This window comes from Eublepharis macularius, chromosome 13 (assembly GCF_028583425.1).
Source record: "Eublepharis macularius isolate TG4126 chromosome 13, MPM_Emac_v1.0, whole genome shotgun sequence".
In the NCBI taxonomy this organism is placed as follows: Eukaryota; Metazoa; Chordata; class Lepidosauria; order Squamata; family Eublepharidae; genus Eublepharis; species Eublepharis macularius.
In genome coordinates this window covers 4,477,235-4,498,364 of record NC_072802.1, presented here as the reverse complement: position 1 = coordinate 4,498,364, position 21,130 = coordinate 4,477,235, and the positions used below count along the sequence as shown (strand labels likewise).

General features: G+C 45.7%; 1 protein-coding gene across 1 annotated transcript in view; it reads left to right on the top strand.

The window, feature by feature from the left end:
* OPHN1 (oligophrenin 1) overlaps nt 1-21,130 on the top strand; it is a 142,176-nt gene that overhangs the window by 65,201 nt on the left and 55,845 nt on the right. Inside the window, exons 13-15 of the mRNA XM_054996265.1 lie at nt 11,005-11,067; nt 14,524-14,598; nt 20,264-20,348. Of these exons, the coding sequence (XP_054852240.1) occupies nt 11,005-11,067; nt 14,524-14,598; nt 20,264-20,348 (223 nt within the window). The remainder of the gene's footprint in view (nt 1-11,004; nt 11,068-14,523; nt 14,599-20,263; nt 20,349-21,130) is intronic.

Here is a 21,130-nt window from a genome sequence, read left to right as displayed (position 1 = left end):
GCTCGCAATTGAGATCCACTTTGTCGAGAAAGGAAGAAAGGGAAGAAATGGGTTTCCAATTACAGTCTTACCCACCCATTGATTGAATTCAACAGGTATTTCAACCCCTGCCATGGGCTCCTTCATACCCACCAATACGCTACCCCTATGATTGGGATATGTATCCGACTTACTCTTATGCAGCATCGATGTTGAGCCGTTCTCTTCCACTGAGAGCTTCCCTCCACTCGGATCTGAGCTGGCACACTTGATCACATACCATCACCTCGGAGCAGAGGTTGGACTCAGGATCGGAATAAAGATGGAAGCATCTGAACAGAGTCTGACGGACCTCGGACTCATCCCCGGAGCAAGCTGTGGGAGAGGGAGAATAGGGCTCTCCCAAAATTGATTTCAAGCTGTATTCAGAACAGATGCTCCACGTGGCGAAATTGCTGAATATGGATGTTTCAAAAGTTCAACAGAGACCAAAAGATAGCTTTCTTCAGTACATTGATTCTAACACCCCTGATGTTGTAGCCTTCCCCATGATCGAAGGCTTTGTTGACATAATGGACAGCCTGTTTCAGAAACCATCTTCAACCCCTGCAACTGCTAAGAAAGTGGAGTCTTTGTACAGAATTAAACAAGACAAGTGTCCTTACCTTTTTTCACATCTGCTGGCCTCTTCAATGCTTGCAGAGGAGCTCTAGGCCAAGCACAGACAGAGTAATCTGGCAACACCTTCAGACAAGGAAGGAAGGAAGTTAGATGCAGTAGGCAGGGAGATGTACTCTGGGTTGGCTCTGACCATCAAGATGGCAAAAAATTTGGCTATCATGAGCGGGTATCAGATCTTTCTGTGGCAGAAGATGGCTGCGTTCGTGGAAGTGTTGCCAGAAGAGAAAAAAACCCTTGCAAAACTGATACTTGAGGAAGCAGTGGTGCTGTCTAAACAGCAAATTAGTGCCAGCAGACACTTTTTAGATGAATCAGCAAATGGCCTACGCACGGCAGTGGTGTTACGCTGGCTTGTATGGCTTAGGTCTACAGCTCTGCCCCTTGAAACTCGCTCTAAGATTGAAGATATGCCTTTTGAGGGCAACTTTCTATTTGCCAAGAAGATGGATGAATACCTTTTGAAGAAGGAGGATAGACAGATGGCCAGATTATATGGTGCCTTACCTGCCACTTCTGGGGTACCTCCATACAGACGTTCAGGCAGATGAGACTACCAACAAAGACAGGACTATCAGCCATACCAGTATCAACCATACCGCCAGCAGATCACCCTATATGGGTCAAGGCCAACCTAGAAGAAAGTGGGCTGGGCATTGCAAGTCATCACATCAAAACCTGACCAATAAAGACCAGGAATAGAACCAGAAGGGCCAATTCTGACTAGAAGTGCACAGCCCGTTGGCTGCAATGTTATTTGAAAATAGGTTGTCGAAATTTTTTCAAGCATGGCAGGACATTACTTCTGATTGTTGGGTCCTGTCTATTATTAAAATGTCTTACAGGTTGAAATTCTACTCCCTGCCTCCAACTTCTTTACCATCTCGATCTCCTAATAATACCCTACCTTACAGGATGAGATTCAGACGCTGCTAGGGAAAGGGGCCTTTCAAAGGGTACCTAATTCAGATACCCCATTCGGTTTCTTTCCCCATTTTTTCTTGGTAGACAAGAAAGATGGAGGGAAAAGGCCCATCTTAGATCTGAAGGGCCTTAACCATTACTTGAGAATTGCAATGTTTTGAATGGATACACTTTCTTGGGTTATAAATATGGTCTCCATGGACTCTTGGTTTGCGGCCTCCATAGGAGATACCTCAGGTTCATTTTTAATGGCGAAGTTTTTCAGTACTTGGCACTGTCCTTTGGGTTAGCCACAGCACCTTAAATATTCTCTGAATGTATAGCAGTAGTTATTGCTCACCTAAGATGTTTGGATTGCTCTATTTACTCCTATCTTGATGACTGGCTAATAACAGCCAGCTCCCCAGGGGAATTAGAGACCCATATAAGTATCATCCTAAGTACATGTGAGACATTAGGATTAGTAATTAACAGGACGAAATCAGAGTTGGTTCCTAGTCGAACCATAAGATTTATAGGAGCATTACTAGATTCGAAGGCCAACAGGGGAATACTTGTCACAGGATAAACTCACTCGTTTGACTAGCTTAGCCAAATGTTTTCAGACCAACAGGTTTCAGTCAGCTCAATCCATACAGGTCCTGTTAGGTTTGATGGCCTCAACCACTTCTGTAGTTCCTCTGGCACGTCTAAAGATGCGGATGCTGAACCTTTGGTTTGTTAAGCGTTTCCACCCGGGAATTCAATCCCTGCACACCAGGTTCTCCATACCCAGAAGAATTTTACAGTCTTTGGCATGGTGGGTGGACCATAACAGATAACTGGCAGATACGCTATCGAACAAAAGGGTACAGGTACCGTCGGACAATACAACTACAATGTATTATATAAACAAACAAGGTGGGACCGCCCCAAGGAAAATTTGCAGAGGGGCGGTTCGTCTCTGGGAAGGAGCTGTCACCCATGGTATCATGCTTTCAGCACTGCATATCGCAGACGTGGACAATGTGAAATCGGACCACCTAAGCAGACTAGGAAAATCGCACCACTAAGGGGTCCTGACGGACGAGTATGCACGCCACCTTTTTCATCCGTGGGGGTTCCTGCAGGTCAGTCTGTTTGCAACAGAGAAGAAAAAAGCCTCCAAATTCTGTTCCAGGGGAGGAAAGGGCAGGAATTCCAGATGCAGTGGACAGGGGAACTGTTTTATGCATTCCCTCCTGTTCCGTTGATTCACAAAGTAGTCTGCAAGATACAGACGGACCAGACCAAATGTATTCTTGTGGCCCCCTTTTGGCCTAGTCAGCCTTGGTTCCATTCACTGAAGCGTATGGCCAAGGGCCATTATGTCCACTTACCATTAGTACAAGACTTGGTCACATGCGGGCGCACTCGTCGCCCCGATTTGGACAGACCGTACCTGACAGCGTGCCTCCCGACGCAGCAGACTTGCAGTTTTCAGGGGAAGTGGCAGATATCTTGCTTAACGCATGTAAACTGTCTACAGGAAAACCATACACACATCAATGGAATCGTTTCGCACTCTGGGCAAGTTCTAGAGGAATGAGTCCGGATATTTGCCCTTTATCCCAGATTTTTGAATATTGTCACTGCGGGCATCAGGATTGGCTGCATCGTCAATAAAAGTTCACTTGGCAGCCATATCGGCTTTCCACAGGGAAATTGACAAGAAAACAGTGTTCTCCCATTATTTATCAAAACTATTCTTAAAGGGCTTGTTCAATTTGTACCCCCCCCCCCGCCCCCCAGGGCCCCTGTAGTCCCTCAGTGGTCTTTGTCCCTGGTATTAGCCAAGTTAAAACCGTTTGAACCTTTGGCAACCTGCCCCCTTGCTCTGTTACCTGCAAAGGTAGCATTTTTACTGGCAGTCACCTGGGTTAGAGCATTCAGCATAGATCCTCCTTTTCTTCACATCTATCCAGACAATGTAATAATGTGGACTAGTCTGCAGTTCATGCCCAAAGTAGTTTCCAAGTTTTATGTGTCACAGGTTATCTCTCTCCCTGTATTCTTCCCTGACCCTACCACCCCACAAGAACACACGCTGCACGCATTAGGTGTTAGAAGAGCCATTTTATTTTACAAAGACAGAACTCAGGCGTTTTGTAGAGAACCAGCATTCTTTGTATGGTGTTCTGGTCCCCAAAAGGGGAAAGCTGCAACCTCTCAGACAGTATCTGGGTGGGTGGTGTCCACAATAAGACACTGCTATAGAGCAGTGAATGTGCCCTGCCCCTTTGCGCTTCAGGCTCACTCAACAAGAGTACAAGCAACATCGGCTGCACTTCTATGAGGAGTTCCAGTTGAAGACATTTGTCGTACTGCTATGTGGTCATTGAGAGAAACATTCGTGAAGCCTTAGGTGGTGGATGTCAACACACGGAAGGAAGCAGCAGTGGGACAAGCAGTCCTTTGATCTCTGTTCCTCTGAGAGTTCATCCCACCACTGGGTGAGGAGCTTGCTATTCTCCTAGTGTGGGACTGCATTGAAGACTGTAGATGAAAACAGGATTGCATCTGCCTGTAACTGTTGTTCATCTAGGTCCTCATGCAGGCACACATTCCCCCCCCCCCCCGCCTCGCTGTTGAACTATCTAAGATGACTCTGGAAGTTGCAGCGGCACAGGAGAACTGGGGAAAAGAGGGGGCGACCTCCCCAATCATGTGGCCATTTCAGCTGGAAGAACTGGCTTGGAGCAGCTGTGGAGGAGGTTGCACGCCCCTCCCCTTAATAGCCTGTAAGCTAAGAAAAGTCCTGTTCCGAGCAGCCGGCCCGCACAAGCGCAGTCCCAATGTGTGCCTGCATGAAGACCTAGATGAACAACTGTTACAGGTAGGTGCAATCCTGTTTAATCCATCAGCAATTAGGCAAAGTGGGAGAAATGGCATGGGTAGAGGTGTAAGCATTTGCTTCTGTATATTGTGGCCCTGGTCCTAATCAGGCCTGCATGCACTTGGGAATTAAATTCCAAGCACTGAACTCCTAGCACACATACAATCCAAGGGACCTGGTTAGACAAGTAGGGATTAGGAGCACTTCGTAACATGTGACACGAATGTCTGCTGGAAATGAGCTCTTACCATTCCAGAGAGAAATGAATTTGTATTTTCATCCAGAGAAAGAGGATGGGGGAGGGGGCATATGGGTAGCCTTGATGAATACCTTTTCCTTTCCAGAACCTTCATGGGTAGTTCTCAGGCTTTCACTCTTACAGATGATGAAGGCCCCTTGGAGCCTTTATGGGTTCCTCAGTAAGCTGCAGAGGAGAAGTTCCTTTCCCTTAAAATTATGCGGAGTCTGAGTGAGCTCTCAGGCATCAAGCTCGTTTCCTTGGGCCTGGCTAGCACCCTAAATGAACCGCAAGCGCTCCAGCGCACACGGGCTCTAGGCAAGTGGGCTGGGATTCCTCAACTCTAGCGGGTTTCTTAAGGACTTGGAAGTCAGAAAACTACTGGGCTAAAGCATAAACAGAAGATCCCTCTGCAGCACTTCAGGTGAAATTAAGAGAAATGGTGCTGGGCAGAAGAAGCATTAGTAGAATCGACCAGCGAACTCTCGTGCGCGGTCCAGCAGTGACTTCAAAAGCCTTCACTATTGGCTCAAGGGTGGGGTCAAAACTAACAGAGAAGCAGGATACACACTTCCTAAAATGTAAATAAGATGTTGACTTTTCCCAAGTGGTACTGTAAGCATGACAGAAACCAAACCTTTAGAAACAGTTTCTTCATAAAACTGCCTTTGCCAATTATTACACTGCTGGAGTAATCCAGTTTTACGCCTATTTATTTAATGATTAGACTAACTCTGCATAGGATTGCACTGTCAATCTCTGGAAAAGTTAACAGTTTTCAAAGTCTAAGTCAGGAAAGATTACCTTGATTTGGAAAGAGGTTAAAGGAACCCATTCTGAAATTTGATTACTAAAGCTCCACAGAGACTACAATTTCAGATCAGCTTAATTTTGCCTCCAACCAGTCATGAATTTTATAGGAAGCCCCAATATTTTTTAAAAAAACGCTTGTAAGAAATTCCAAGTTTGCAAATTAGCTCACCTTGATAAATCTCAAAATATGGAAAGTTAATTCGATAGAGAAAAGGGCCGGCTCTTACTGGATGTGATTATCTGGGAGTCCCTGCTGCCCTTGAGCTCTCCGCCTTCATTGATTACCCTTTTTCATGGGTGGTTACTGCTGTCCTACAGCTGACCCCTTTCAGCTGCTAGATACATCTGCAGCTTTTGTCCTTGCATTAGAGAGGATTTGTGACTTTAAGAACATCAGAAGAGCCCTGTGGAATCAGACCAGTGGCCCATCTAGTCCAACATCCTATTTCACACAGTAGCCAACCAGTTGCCCTGGAGACCCAAGGAAGCAGGGCATAGAGGCTGAGGTCTCCCCCTGAAGTGAAAGACCTTTGACCACCACCCTTTGAGTGCGGTCCTCTAACCAGTTCCCTATCCACCGAACTGTCCTATAGTCCAGTCCGCAGTCTTCCAGTTTACCCATTAGAATGTCATGGGGAACTTTATCAAAAGCTTTGCTGAAATCCAGGTAAATCACATCGACAGAGTTCCCATGATCCAGTAAGCTTGTCACTCAATCAAAGAAGGAAACCAGGTTGGTCTGACAAGATCTGTTGGGGACAAAACCATCTTGACTTCCCTGGATCATTAAGTGGTCCTTCAGATACCTTCCTCTCCCTGGTCAGGCATCTGTAGCAGACTCCAAGAACAGTACCCTTTGTCCTTCTTCCTCTTATTTCCACCCATATACTTTCCACTGGGCTGTCAACCACAATCTCCAGAACTTCCTGACAATCAAGCCCTTTCCTCACATAGAATGCCACTCCGCCTTCTCTTCTACCCTTCCTGTTTTTCTTGAACAACTCGTACCCATCCACTACCATATTCCAGTCATGGGAATCATCCCACCACGTCGCGGTAATTCCTACTATATCGTAGCCCTCTGTTTGCAAGAGAATCTCAAGCTCCCATCATGTGCTAGAAGGCTTCTCTAAGGAAACTTATCCTGTGGTCCCAGAACCCAAAGCGCTCCTGCCGGCACCACCCCCTCAGCCAACGATTCACCTCGAGTATGGTCTGCTCCCTTCGCATTCCTCTTCCTTTGACAGGAAGGATAGAATACCACCTGTGCTCTCAATGTCTTCAACTGCCTTTCAAGAGCTTCATAATCCTCTTTAATTCTTGTGATGGTATTTGTGGCTGTGTCATTTGTTCCCATGTGAACCAGCACAAACGGGTACTGATCAGTCAGTCCGATCAGTTTCAGCAGTCGATCTGTAATATCCTGAATTCTGGCCCCTGACAAGCAACACATCTCTCGGAGTAGGGGATCTGACCTGGACACATGCCATTCCATACCCCTGAGCAGAGAGTTCCTGATGACCACCACCTTCTGTTTTCTTCCACTTCCGTGTGGCCCCATTCCCTCTTCACTCCCTCCTCCAGGTGTTTGTGGTCCTCCTTCCACTCTCGTTTCTGTCACCATCTCAAGCACCTCAAAATGATTCTTGACTTCCAGTGGACCACAGCATCACCTTAGTCCACATCTTCTGGTTTGTATTGCAGAACTGAGAGGATGCTCAGAAGGGAGATTGACTCTTCCTTCTTCTCTTTGACTTACTTCTTGAGGCTTGGGCAGAGCCCCCAGGCTCTTGTCAGTAAAATCCTCCCCTTCCTTGATTTCCTGAAGGGTGGTGATCCTCTCCTCCAGGCTCTGAATCTTCTCCTCCAAGAGCCTGACCAGCTTACACTTCTGACAAGTGAAGTTCATCTTCTCTTCCAGGAGGAAAACAAACATGGCACACTCCATGCAGGTGACTGGAAAGGGGCCTTCTATCAACATCATCACCTTCCAAGTATATTCTAAAAGTACTCTGAGCAGAGTTTTGGGACCCACAAGCCAAAAAGCAGAAAGACAAAAAAACACTCCTTACCTTCTAGCAGCAGCTCACCACGTGCTCTCCACTCCTTGTCTCAGCCCAGCTGACTGAGCTGTATAATAATAACATTTGATTTATATACCGCCCTTCGGGACAACTTAATGCCCACACAGAGCGGTTTACAAAGTATGTTATTATTATCCCCACAACAACAAACACTCTGTGAGGTGGGTGGGACTGAGAGAGCTCCAGAGAACTGTGACTAGCCCAAGGTCACCCAACTGGCTTCAAGTGGAGGAGTGGGGAATCAAACCTGGCTCTCCAGATTAGAGTCCCGCGCTCTTAACCACGACACCAAACTGTGTTGTGTGTTCAAGAACTTCCTTCCAAAATTCTTTGATGACATCACAATTACCACCAGCAATGGGCGTAGGAGCCTAGTCCTCCACATTTTCTCCAGCATAATGCGGATTTTACTAATGATATTTGTGCCATTTTCTGTGGTGTACAGTACCATCGGCTCACAATTTTGTAGGCTTTTAGTTTGGTGTTAATTATTTGCAAGTTTAGTAAATTTGAGGTCCAAATTAAATCCCAGTCTCCTTTTGTTAATAGGGTCTTACAATCTTGTTGCCTTTTGGGGGGGAGGGGTACGTAACATAGTGGTTTAGATTTGTTGGTGAGAAGGATAAAACTGTAGATTTTGGAAATCAGACCTTTGCAAGGGAGTACCAGTTTGTCTAATATATTCTCTAAATCTGTTTTGGGTTTTCACATTATCTCTGATAGTTTTATTGGATTTGTCTTGTATTTGATTTGTAGGTAGGTGTGTCAATTAATTTTCTGATGAATTTTTGTTTCTAGTTCTGCTTTCTCCAAAATCCCTTTCTCAGTGGCTCTCTCTTTTAGTCTTAATACCTTGTGTTGTCTCCAGATTTTATTATTAAGGGGGTTTGGGTCAGGAAAAAATCCTTTGTACATTAGGAATGTGGATAATCGTGATATTTTAGGAACTAATTTGGTTGTGTAGAGGTTCCATGTTTTAAGAATGGATTGTGTTTAGTTGTTGAGGAATAAGAATTTAGTTTGCACCAGATCAGTTCTTGGATGGTCAGTGGGTTATGAAGTAGTTTCAAAATCTTTATCCAATCTTGTGTTTCTGCCTCTCTAAGAAAAGTGTGCCCTCAAGATGTGGAGAGAGAATAATAATATAATAATAGCATTCGATTTATATACTGCCCTTCAGGATAACTTAATGCCCACTCAGAGCAATTTACAAAGTATGTCATTATTGATGGTTGTTGGGGGTTTTTCGGGCTGTATTGCCGTGGTCTTGGCATTGTAGTTCCTGACGTTTCGCCAGCAGCTGTGGCTGGCATCTTCAGAGGTGTAGCACCAAAAGACAGAGATCTCTCAGTGTCTCACTGAGAGATCTCTGTCTTTTGGTGCTACACCTCTGAAGATGCCAGCCACAGCTGCTGGCGAAACGTCAGGAACTACAATGCCAAGACCATGGCAATACAGCCCGAAAACCCCCCAACAACCATCGTTCTCCGGCCGTGAAAGCCTTCGACAATACATATGTCATTATTATCCCCACCACAAAACACCCTATGAGGTGGGTAGGGCTGAGAGAGCTCCAGAGAGCTGTGACTAGCCCAAGGTCACCCAGCTGGCTTCAAGTGGAGGAGCGGGGAATCAAACCCTGCTCTCCAGATTAGAGTCCTGTTGCTCTTAACCACTACAACAAACTGGCTCTTGGCAGTCATTTGGCGTATTTCCAGGCACCCCACAACCATCCGTGTTGAAGATTTTAAACCTCTGTTGCTGTCGGCGCAGGGGAGGGAACACCAGTCAGGCTAAAAAAGGTTAAAGATAGGAGGGGGGTGAGAAGGAAGGAAGGTAAAAGGGTTAAGAGCAGAAAAGATACAAAGGGGAAAGTGAAGGAAGGGAGAGACTGCAAGAAGGAAAAACAGTAAAACAATAAATATTACTCAAAATAGTATACCATAAATATGACTCATGAATAGTTCTGTACAAAAATAATATTCCTGTACAATAACGGCCGCAGTAATTTAAACGTAAACTCCGTGTTGACTGCTGATTCGTGAGAAAAGAAGCCAATGAGTGTTACAGTTGTTATATAAGAAGTATTTATTATTCATTGTAATTATTATTGTACTAGTATATTAGAAATTGTCTTTGGAACTACAGAGCACTTTATGATATCTTTGAATGCACTTAGTCACTTTATTAGATCAGTTTATAAAATCAACATTTATGTTTGAGATTGTGATTAATTTTCTTCTCTTGACTGCGGCTTGACCACTCGGGTGTTTGTCTCCCGCCCCAGTGGCTATGCTCCCATTTGCCTGCATTGATGCCTGGTGGAAGTCCTGCTTACTCTGTGCTCCCTGTGTGGAAGATGCTTCAAGATGCTGTTGAGGGCTGGGGTTTGTTAAGACAACCACACACAGTAACCACATACTGTGGAAGAGAGATGGGAGACCTTTGCTGCACCTAGAATCGCAGGCATGGGATCTCTCTTCCCTGCTTTCCTGTCTGGGGTATATTGTTGGTGCACCCTCAGTTGTAGGAGCAGAAGTTTCTTTTGGGTGTTGGTATCCTGAGGTGGAAGACCTGTCAAGGTTCTGATGAGGGTTAGCCGTACGTGCTTCCAGTGTCGCTCTCGGCCCTGGCTGCTTTGTGTGAAGTGACTCGCCCTCCAGATGTGCAAGCCACTAAGCCAGATGCCGGAGGCCAGGGCTTTTTTTCAGGGGGAACGCGGGGGAACGGAACTTCTTGAAAATGGTCACATGGCTGGTGGCCCCGCCCCCTGATCTCCAGCGGCACGGAGGGCAATCTAAACTCCCCTCCGTCTGGAGATCGGGGGGGGGCGGGGCCACCAGCCATGTGACCATTTTCTCCGATGGCAACCCACTGAGTTCCACCACCTCTTTTCCCAGAAAAAAAACCCCTGCCGAAGGCCCATGCCATGTCGCCTGAGATCTGGCGGTCATGCCTGGGATTGCCTTTATGCCTGCCTAGAGGATTCAGCTGGCCTCCTTTGGCCACCTAGCTGGCGTCACAGGATCATAGGATTGTGGTGATCGTGAAATGGCAACCTGAAGGATGTTGGGTTTGGTCCAAGGAAGGAGTTGCAGAGAGAGATCTGCCGTTGGACAGTCACAGGTGGTGCCCTGTGATCCCTCCCAAGGCTTCTTGATCTGACTTGTTGGATGGAGCGTGCTGGGACCCTTGCTTTCGCTGCTCCTTTTTGGCCACAGGTTGCTGTCCCACTGCCTTGGCTGCAGGAACCGCGTCTACTTCCTATAGCTATAGTTACGTCTTTGTCAGTTTGCCTAAGGAATTGTTGGCCTTTCCCTAAAAGGGGCAGGGTTGCTCCATGGGGAAACAGCTAAGTTGGCCTCCTCTGCCCTTCCTGCCACAGACAGCTGAATGGTAACTGTCTTGTTTTTTCTTTTTTTGTTTCCAAACAGTGGAGCTGAATGAGGTTGGGTTCCGATTTGTCCGGAAATGCATCAATGCTGTAGAAACCAAAGGTGAGTTCTTTTTGTGGCATTTGGGAGCTGTTTCTGTTGGTTCCCACCACTGGACTAATGTTTCATTGCACTGAAGTTTCCCCAAGCGAGGGTGGCTTGATCTGAAACTCACTTAGCAGCTTGAAAACAATTCTGCAAGAAGACCAATAGCAAAACACAACTTGCAGCAGCAAAGCACAACAGCGATGGACTTTTAATACCTATCATAAACTTCTCTTTGGGGAACTTGAAATAAACTTTGATCTTTTAAGCAATCTTAAATTGGTGAACAGTAAGACTGAGTTTTGAGTAGTTCAACAGGAAAAGAATACTGAATTAAAACTGTACAGGCACCTTCATCTCGCCTTCAAGTCAGCCAGCAGCAATCCAAAGTAATGCAATAACCATTATAGAGATGATTGGGAGGAGCTGGTTGTGTTTCGGTCCAGGGATTTTTGAAGAGCTTTGTCATAAAAGTGCCACACAGATACCTGGGAGCTGTTTAACGGAGTCCTCTCAGTGACATTGAAAATCCCCAACAATATAGTTTGCCCTCAGAATTTTAAATGACTGGCAGATGTTTAATTCAGATCATTGATGGGAAATAAAAACTGACTGGATTTAAATGCTGCCGAGGTTCCTAATGAGTTTTTTAGGCTGGACTATTTCTGGTAAAAATCACATGGAAGCCAACACGCTTAGTCGATAGAAGCATTTGCAAGGACCGTTTTTCGTGTTCGGCAGGGCCATGTTCTTTTTTCTGTTCAGCATGTGTGCTCTTTAATCCATAAAACCTGTGAGAAGGGAGTTAGGCTCCCTCTATAATGAAAAGAAGTCGGCATCATGTGAACAAGGCTAGCTGTTCACATTGCCTGAGTGCCTTTGTTTCCTTAAGCACACAAATAAGGGAGCTCTGACTCTTAAAAGTTTGTACCCTGAAAATCTTTTGATCTCTGAAATGCCACTGGACTCAAATCCCGCTGTTCTGCTGCACCTCCAAGACTCCCTTTTGTTCTTTGCATCCTCATGGCAGTTAATGTCAACAGAGGGCCTCCCCCCCCCCCCCACTGTGCTATCCATGTACAAAGTTTGAACTGAGAGCATGGCTGTGTTGGTGCCTGCCCCACAGTTGTGGCATCCCATTCTATAACGGGGCATGTTGGTGCAAGAGGTGGCTTTCACTGGCCAGAACTAAGGCGGCATGGGGCGGCTGACTGGCTGTCCTGAGGGGAGGGTTGTCTCTATTTTATTTTAAACAGGTGTTACCCGTCCCAAAACTTTTGGTATGGGTAAGATGGAAATTGGAGTGAACAAACATGGCCAATCCCAGTGGATTCAGTGGCTGCTTTGTTGCTCTCCCCAGGAGGTGATTACGGGCCTCAAGCTATGTGGCTAGAAGACCTTGTGTACCATTTGGGAAGGAGTCATATATTTATGAGAAGAGCAGTGGCTGCACAACAAGCCTGCACTTGTGCTGCAGTGCAAAAAGTGACTAGACAATTTGGATTCCATTTTGTAGAGGGTGTGTGTGTGCTGTCATGGGATATGTGGTCAGCAATGTGGGGAGGGAGCTTCTTCTATTGATGTGGCACTCCAAGACTGGTCTCTGAAGCAATTATGGAATTCTATGAAAGAATGCTCAGAGAGACTCCAGTCAGATCAGACATGTTTGGGTAACTTGATCATACATTTAATTATCCTCCTTTGTTTTGTTTTTGTGGTATAGGACATCATAATTAGAGGTGGGCACGAACAGCAATATGAACAAAAAACAGCCACGAACAGCCCGATCAGCTTTTCGCGAGCAAGCTGTTCGTGAGGCCCCGTTCCCGACGAACATGTGTTAGTTCCAAGCCCTGTCCGTGGTGTCCATCAGCACCCAAGCCAGACAGTCTGGCGCCTTTCAATCAATTCCCTTGGCAACAGTAGGCATGAATTTTCTGAACTTTGTCTGAACTCCTGTTACCCTGGAAACCCCAATCTAAGCCCAGGGGCACTTCACCTCCAACTCAGCCGCTTGTCAGGGACAACCCAGACAAGGGCTGACTGCAGCCTGCCGGAGTTTAAATTTCCCTCTCCCTGCTGCTGCGCAGCGCAGGAAGAGGGATGTTTAAATCCCCCACTCAGCTGCTTGTCAGGGAAACCCCTGACAAGCAGCTGAGTGCAGCCTGCCGGGGTGAAATGCCCTTCTCCCTGCTGCTGCACAGCAACAAGGAGAGGGGCACTTCATTCCCCACTCAGCCACTTGTCAGGGGTTTCCTGACAAAGTCTCCCCCCCTCCCTCCAGTCGGCTGGAAGGAGAGAGACTTTGAAGAGAAGGAGGTTCCCCACGCTGTTTGCAAACGGCATGGGGAACTTTCTTCCCTTCCAAGTCTCCCCCTCCCTCCCACGAACAGCCAACCACGAGCATGTTCGTGAACAGGGTCATGTTCGTGGTTGTTCATGATTCCCTGTTTGTGGATGGCAACGAACATCGTGTTCGGTTTTTCCCCCTGTTTGTGCCCACCTCTAATCATAATCAAAGTTACGGAACTATGTGCAGGAGCCAGTCTTATTGATAGTATCACATTCCTTGCTGTTCTTCGTCTCTTCACATGCCAAGAATCTAACTGCTGGTAAATTCTAATTATCCATGGCATAGGATTTCAAATGCTTAGGTTAGCCTGGAAGTAGTCCTCCCTTACACACACACACACAAACACATTCCCCCCCACAATCCTAAACAAGAGAGGCTTTAAAATTCCAATGAGTGAGTGAATGAATGAATGAATTTATTTGCGGTCAGAGACCATAACAATGGCAGTGCATCTGTAGCAATCAATAGAATAGTTAAATCCAGCGTAAAAATGTAAAGGACATAGAAAAATACATTTAGCATTTAAAATCTTATCTTAAAATGTATATAGTTCTCTGGGAACCGCAGGAATTCTAAAATTTAAAACATTGACATTAAAATAGTTAAAATCGTAAAAAGAGCAGGATAGACTATGTATGGCTACTCTTTTTATTATGGAATTTAACCAAATAGAGACAGAATTGGCTGTTTGCCTGGAGATAGTTGGATTTTCATCAGTTAGGAGTTTCTCCAGGCAGGCCTTACTTGCCTCTGCAAGAGAAAGCTGGCTATTTCCAATGTGTGTGGAGAAGCTATTTCCTATTAACCTTTGTGCTAAAATTCTTGTATCATGGATATCAACTGGAGCGAGTGTTGAACCGTGAATTTTTGGCATGAGAAAGGAAAAGTGAGTTGGGCAAGAGCAGCAGCAAACTTGATTTGTGCACATTTTTCCATAGCTGAGGCTCTCTGTGGCATCTGAGGGCAGTCTCATTTTACAGCTTCTGACACAGTCTGTGAATCTCGTTCTCAGTGTTTGTTACCAAAAAAAAAGACGACACAAGGTGGCAATGTTGAGCTTTCTGAATGCAATATTAAGAGTACTTTTAAGAGTAAACCCGGTTTGTTTTCATACTGTTCAGGGATTACAACTGAAGGTGTGTATCGAACAGTGGGCAGCAACATCCAGGTCCAGAAGCTCTTGAATGCATTCTTTGGTAAGCAACAGTAATTAATTGGATTTCATTTCTGTGAGCTGTCGTATCAAAGGAAACAAGCTATCCATTACACCTTATTTGCAGCTGCCCTAGAAGTCTTCCTTGTCACCTGGCCCCTCCCTCTTTATCTTCAGATCTTTTACCACTTCTGGGGGCCAAACTTAACCTGACAGCATCGGCAGGTCCAACCTGTGGATTCTGCTGCCACTTTAAAGGGATTTGAAAACGCTGCGAGGTCTCAGTCCTGGGCCGATTCCAGATGGCCCTCCCCACTGCGAAATGACGCTCGTCGTCTCGCGTCGTCGCGCAGAAAACGCAAAATATCGCGTTTTCTCGTGCAAGTTTTGCGCGATGTCGCGCAAAACTCGCGCGAGAAAACACGATATTTCGCGTTTTCTGTGCGACGATGCGAGACGACGCGTGACATTTCGCAGTGGGGAGGGCCGTCTGGAATCGGCCCTGATCTGGCCCACAGTGTGGTTGGCTGAGGCACACTTGTTCCTCCGCACACACCTGGGAAGTGCAGCCGTTGTGGGGGAGAGCCACAGGCATTCTTGATGTGAGCCTAATCAGGATCAGGCCCTTTCAAAATGGGAACAGTGTCCACAGGTCTGACCTGTGGATGCCGTCACGTCTATTTTGGTCCTAACTGGCTTCTCCACTTGAATGTGTTGTGCCAAGCTAACGTTTCTGGAATTGCTAGTTTCAAAAAAAGTCATGCTGGAGTTTCAGCAGTATTGATCTGACAATTATTGTGTACAAATCAAATAATGCAGCAGAATGTGTTTACATCTGCACAATATTCTTGACTTACACATAATGTTAGAATTGGGTTTCTACTGAATACCTCTCCATCTTGATCTGAAAACCAGATGACTCTGATGGAACAGGTCATAACAAGCTCCACCCCCGCCCCCCCCCCTCCAGCCTTCCACGAGGGCTTGGTTAGCCAGGGCTCTTTCTTAAATCTCTCTCTCATCACTAAACTTACTATCTGCCTTAAACAGGAGGTATGCAATGTATTGTGACATCTGTAGAGCATGTCTTCCAACAAGGAATTGCTGATGGTCCTGTTTTTGGCAGAGTTAAAGTTTAATTTGAATTTCTTATAGGTAACGTTTTTTCCCTTGAAACGTTGGAAGGATAAATTAAGTGGGATTTTGCAGGTGCCGTTTCCTCTGACGTGCTTACTAGTCATTTGGATAACTAGAGGGGACATTTGTTAGCTCTGGAAATGAATTGGAACTGTGAAGCCCGTAAGACTAGAAATCACAGTGATCTGGATAAATAGGTGAACAAGAAAAAAGTTAAATGTTACACAGAACATCTCCCCATCTCCCACAGAAGTTGTGTGGAACAGCAGGAAGAATTGTTGGAAAGAATTGTGGGTCCATAATTTCTCTGTGAGACAATAATGGTGAAAAACCTTAAGAGAGAGACGAAAGAGTTGCACACATTTGGCGCACATTATTGTTGGAATTTTTGGATTTTAGACTTTATTGTTCAAGAGTATATTGATAAGCTCATGAGGTTTGACAGAAGAATTAAGAAAACTCTGGAGCTGATTTAAATCCAAAGCATTCAGATAAACAGAAGGAACTATCATTGTTCTGTTATTTATTACATTTTTATCTCAACTAGCTTGATACCCTCGCTTCATTACGGTATTTAACTACTTTAAATCCAGTTATAATAATTATGGGTATGTAACATTTTTTCGTCTGTGTGTATTTCTTTTAATTGGATTTGGAGAGGGGAAGGGCTTGAAGGGTAGAAGGCTCCCAGCGCCGTTTGCAAACAAGGCACAAAGCTTTAAGCTCTTCCCCCGCTCCCTCTAGCCATCAGCAAAGGAAGCGGAGGAGGCCCTTCCTGCCCCTCAAATGGCCGCTGCAGCAGCCATTTGAGGGGCAGGAAGGGCCAGAGGAGCCGGCTCCGCGCTTCCCCACTGCCCAGGTGGCTGCAGTGGTGGTGGAGGTGGCGGCACGGGCCCTGCAGGAGCTGGCTCCGCTCTTCCCCACTGCCCAGTTGATCAGCCTCCCCTCTCACTGCCTGCCAGGTAAGTGGGGGGTGGGTGGGGGCTTTGCTCCCCCTCGCTTCAGTGTGCTCCAAATCTTTACAGAGCATACCGAAGCGAGCTAAATACCAGAATCCCGAAGCAGCTTGCCGCTTCGAGATTCTGGTAATTCCGGATTTTTTTGGCAGTTCCTGAATTTTTTGGCAGGGCACACCCCTAGAAAGGAGTCCCATCTTTTTAATAATAAAAGCCCCCAAGGAGAGATTCTTTTGGGATGTTTCGCCTAGATCTGATGCAGAGCCACAGTAGCTGAGGAAGAGAGAGAACGTGGCCTTCATTTACATAATTTACTGTACTTTCTTCCTTTATATTGTAGAGTCTTCTTTTATTTGCTTCCTTTCCTCTTCATTCACAGTTATTGTAAACTTTGTTTGAGAAAGAACAGTTGTAGAATGACCAGAGGAAAATTTCAGACTGAGGGGAAAAAATGGAAATTGACTGGGTGATGTAAGGGAAGCAGCAGACTACGGGGAAGAAAGAAAAGTCACGTCATTGGAAAAATAGAGAGCGGCACAACAGTGAAACGAAGAAATGGAAACATTTTACATCAAAGGAGTGGGGAAGGAGTGAAAATAAAGTGTCATCAGATGGAACTTTAGAGGGCTGAGTTAGAAAATAAACAGTGGGCACTTAAATAAGGAAAATCAACTGATTTGAGTGCAAGTGCGTGTAAATAGGGAAGGTAGCAGCAACTAGAGGGCGAATAGAATAAAGAAGTTATATAAAGTTAGTAGGAAAACATGAGTAGTTAAAAAATGAATGTTTCCACAGTGAGGATTATACTGGAATGGCAGGTGATAGAGCAGAGCAGGGTCCCCGTTAAAGTTGGGAGACAGGTAGGCAGGCAAATGTATTGTATATGGCCATTGGCCTTTATGAGATAACAGATAACATTAAAGTTATTCAGATCACAAGCAAGACCCAAATTTACCGCTCAGAATTAGGAGTTGCTTTCTTAGATACCACACTTAAAAGTTGAGTTGACAGAGAGGCTCTGAGGTCTGTGGAAAAAAGAGCCCCAAGAGGAGAAAATTAGGAATGTTTCTGAAATGGACAAAAGTAATGTTTGAAAGTGGAAGTATGTTGTCAAGGCAACAGTAACAATAAACAGTAACAATAAACGCTTTCTACAAGAGTTGAGGGTGTTAGAGCAACTTATATCCCAAAAGCAAAGCAATTAAGAACACTGCCAAGCCTGTCAGAGCGGACGTGCTGTGGTGGGGAGGGGAAGATTCTGAAGGAAACCAGATGCATGACAGAGTCCAAGCAAGATGATGTAGAAAAAGATGGTCATTAAGCAGAAATAAAAATGGAAGTAGTAGGAAGCGACAGCAGGTGGGTGTGTGTAGAGAGTACGGTATGATCACCAATCAAAGTGAACACTGCAACCCAAGTAATCAGAAGGAGACTGAGACGTGGGAAGGCAGCCCGGAAGGAACTAGAAAGGATCCTTACAGGAAGGAAATGTCGCTGGGGTACCGGATCAAGATAGTCATACTGTGTTATTCTCCACTCTCTATATGAATGTGAAGGTCAATGAAGAAATCTGACAGGAAGAAAATTGCTTGATTCTAAATGTGGTGCTGGAGGAGAGTTTTATGCGTACCATGGGCCATCAAAAAGACAAACAAGTGGGTTCTAGATCAAATAAAGCTTGAATTTGCCCTGGAAGCCAAATCTACTAAACTATGGCTATTGTACTTTGGTTACATCATGAAAAGACAAAAAGTCAATAATGTTAGGAAAAGTTGAAGGCAGTAGGAAAGGAGGAAGATATGAAATATAGATTGACTCATGAGATATAGATTGACTCAATAAAGGAAGCCACGGCCTTCCATTTGCAGGACCTGAGCAAGGTTGTCAGTGATCGCATGTTTTGGGGGTTAGTAATTCATAGGATTGCCATAAGTTGGAAGCGACTTGGTGACACATAACATACACACACAGCTGGATCTTTTAGCATGCCATTTACTTGCGTTTTTTAAGCTGTTCAGAACATTTCAAAGTGCCAAATATATGAGACATTTTCATGCAAGCAGTGCTGATTACCTTCTGACAAATATTCCAAGTATGAGAGAGAGGCTCACATTTCCACTGCAGTAGCCTGCTGTGCCAGTGTCTGGGAACTGCCATGTTCTTTTGCAAAGCACTTCTGGGATAACCATTGTGTTGTCTTTTGTTTTTTGTGGAAACCAGTTTCACTAGCGCATGGAACATAGTGCTTCCAAATGCTGAGAACAGCTCTAATGGGTAGGGACCGTGGGCCTTCAATGGCCATTGCTTGGCCATGAAGCTCATAGGTGACTTAAGGCCTGTCATGATCTTGCAGGTTGTGCAAATGGGCAGCTCGGTCCTAAGTCCCGAGGCAGCGACGTAAATGGGGCAGTGCTCCACAGCTCCCTATGGAGAATCCCACCAGCGCCCGAGCGTGGCTAGGTGAGGCACGGCCGCCACCAGGAGCACCCACCCGCTGTTCCCCTGACAGCTCTGCTCACACCAGCCAATGGCTACACCGCTCCCCTGATAGGCAGGCGAGGAGCAAGCAGCAGCACGTCCAATGGGGAGACCATGATCCCCACTGCCGCCAACAGCCCCCCCCCTCAGAGAGCAGGCATCCCTGCCAGGGAGGGGGACAGAGGTGACGGTGAAGGTCCGGATTGAACACCCACCCTCTCGCCCATCCAGCCCCCATTTCCGATGAGGGCCAGGCTGGTGGCCGCAGCTCAGTGTGCCTGAAAATCCCCGCCGCCGCTGCCACTACCGTGAGAAACAGGTTCCCCCTCCACGAAAAGTGGGACCAGAAAGCCTGCAGCATTTGGGAGCAGCCCCCAGGATCTGGAGAGGCGGGGCGGGCAGTTTCTACAATGAGTGACAGGAATGCCCATTGGAGACTTTGTGAGAGACCAGAAGGGAGTGCAACGCGCCCACAGACTTGAGTTAGGGACCATGGACACCACTATTTGTATTGGATTCCTGCTAATGTCTTTGTGAACTTGTGTCTATTTATCCTATGGCATTGTTCCTAATATTGGCTGTTCTAATCTCATACGGTATAATCCGCCTTGAGTCTCTGTGAGAAAGGCGGACTATAAATGAAATTAATTAATTAATTAATACCAATTTCCCTCTCTACCCCACCCCCTTTTACAAAAATTGGTAGTTGCTACTCTCTCTTTTTTTTAAGTTGCTAAAAATCAGCAGCACAAGGCTGGGGCTGTGGGGGGGGGGAGGGGACGGTAGGAGGAGCTAGAGAGGGAAGCTCTGCAAATGCTCCTTTGCTGTTGCAAAAGCCTCCACATTTCAAGCGGCAGTGAGGATACAGCACGGGAGCAGCCGCAGTCTCACTTTCTTCTTCCCTCCTAGCAGTCCCAGAGGTTTTTTTATGAATGGTGACTTATCCCCTTTACAGTTAGTGGAGTTTCTCTGATGCTTGTGGAGTGCAGTTTCTGAGCATTACCTGATAAGCTCATAGATTAATTGTATTTTATAATGGGCCGATTTGGCATGAGAATGAACTTTGTATATATTAGAAATGCGTGTTAAACGGATGTTTTGCATGAATTGCCTTTGCCTCCTTTCTTCTTTCTCCAGATCCCAAGTGCCCAGGTGATGTGGACCTTCAGAACAGTGACTGGGACATCAAGACAATTACCAGCTCTTTGAAGTTCTATCTCAGGTAGCTCTCAAGATTGCTCTGCAGTAGTTTTCTAGGGTAAATAATCATGCCCAAGCTTGTTTATCTGAGGGGAAAATGCTTAATTTTATAAACACACATTTTCTATTCTGCTCTAGTAACCTTAGCACATTTTTCTCATGCCATACGTACCTATGAATTTACCTTGATGCATATTCAGGCCATTGCTTAGCTGTCCCACTTGAAATAGCAAGGAGATTTTTTCCTGCTACCTGAAATCTTCTGAACATGATCTTAGGGACAGAGATATTCAACCCCCCCCCCCCCCAGTCAGTTCCAGCTCAAGGTGCTAGATTCAGAGTCCAGAATAATAGCTATTACATCATGAAGCCAACTGCACTCTTCACAGAAAACTTGTTTTATCATGCAAAAGCTAGTACGTTTTTTGTGCGCAAGAATTAAAGATTTTGCTAACATTCAAGGTAGTGTGTGCTAAAAAAAAAAGGTACGTATGCTCTATTCAATGCGCAATTTATTCTGCAATTGGAGTATTTTACTCATTTGTCCTCTGCTCTCACTTTGGTGCCTGAGGCTTCCAGGATATCTTTACAGCTATAGGGCCTAGAAACGTGCCTTTTAAACAGTGAAAGCTGAGATTAAGAGGAAGGGACCGCTGAACCCAAGAGCACAGCAAGGCCTCAGCTCTACCATTCCCTCCCATTCCCCTACCGTTTTTGCCACACAAAGTGACCCAAGAGCTTTCTCATTCCATTAAAGAGAACGTGCACTGCTACAACCTGTCTTTTCAGTATGCTGAGGACGAG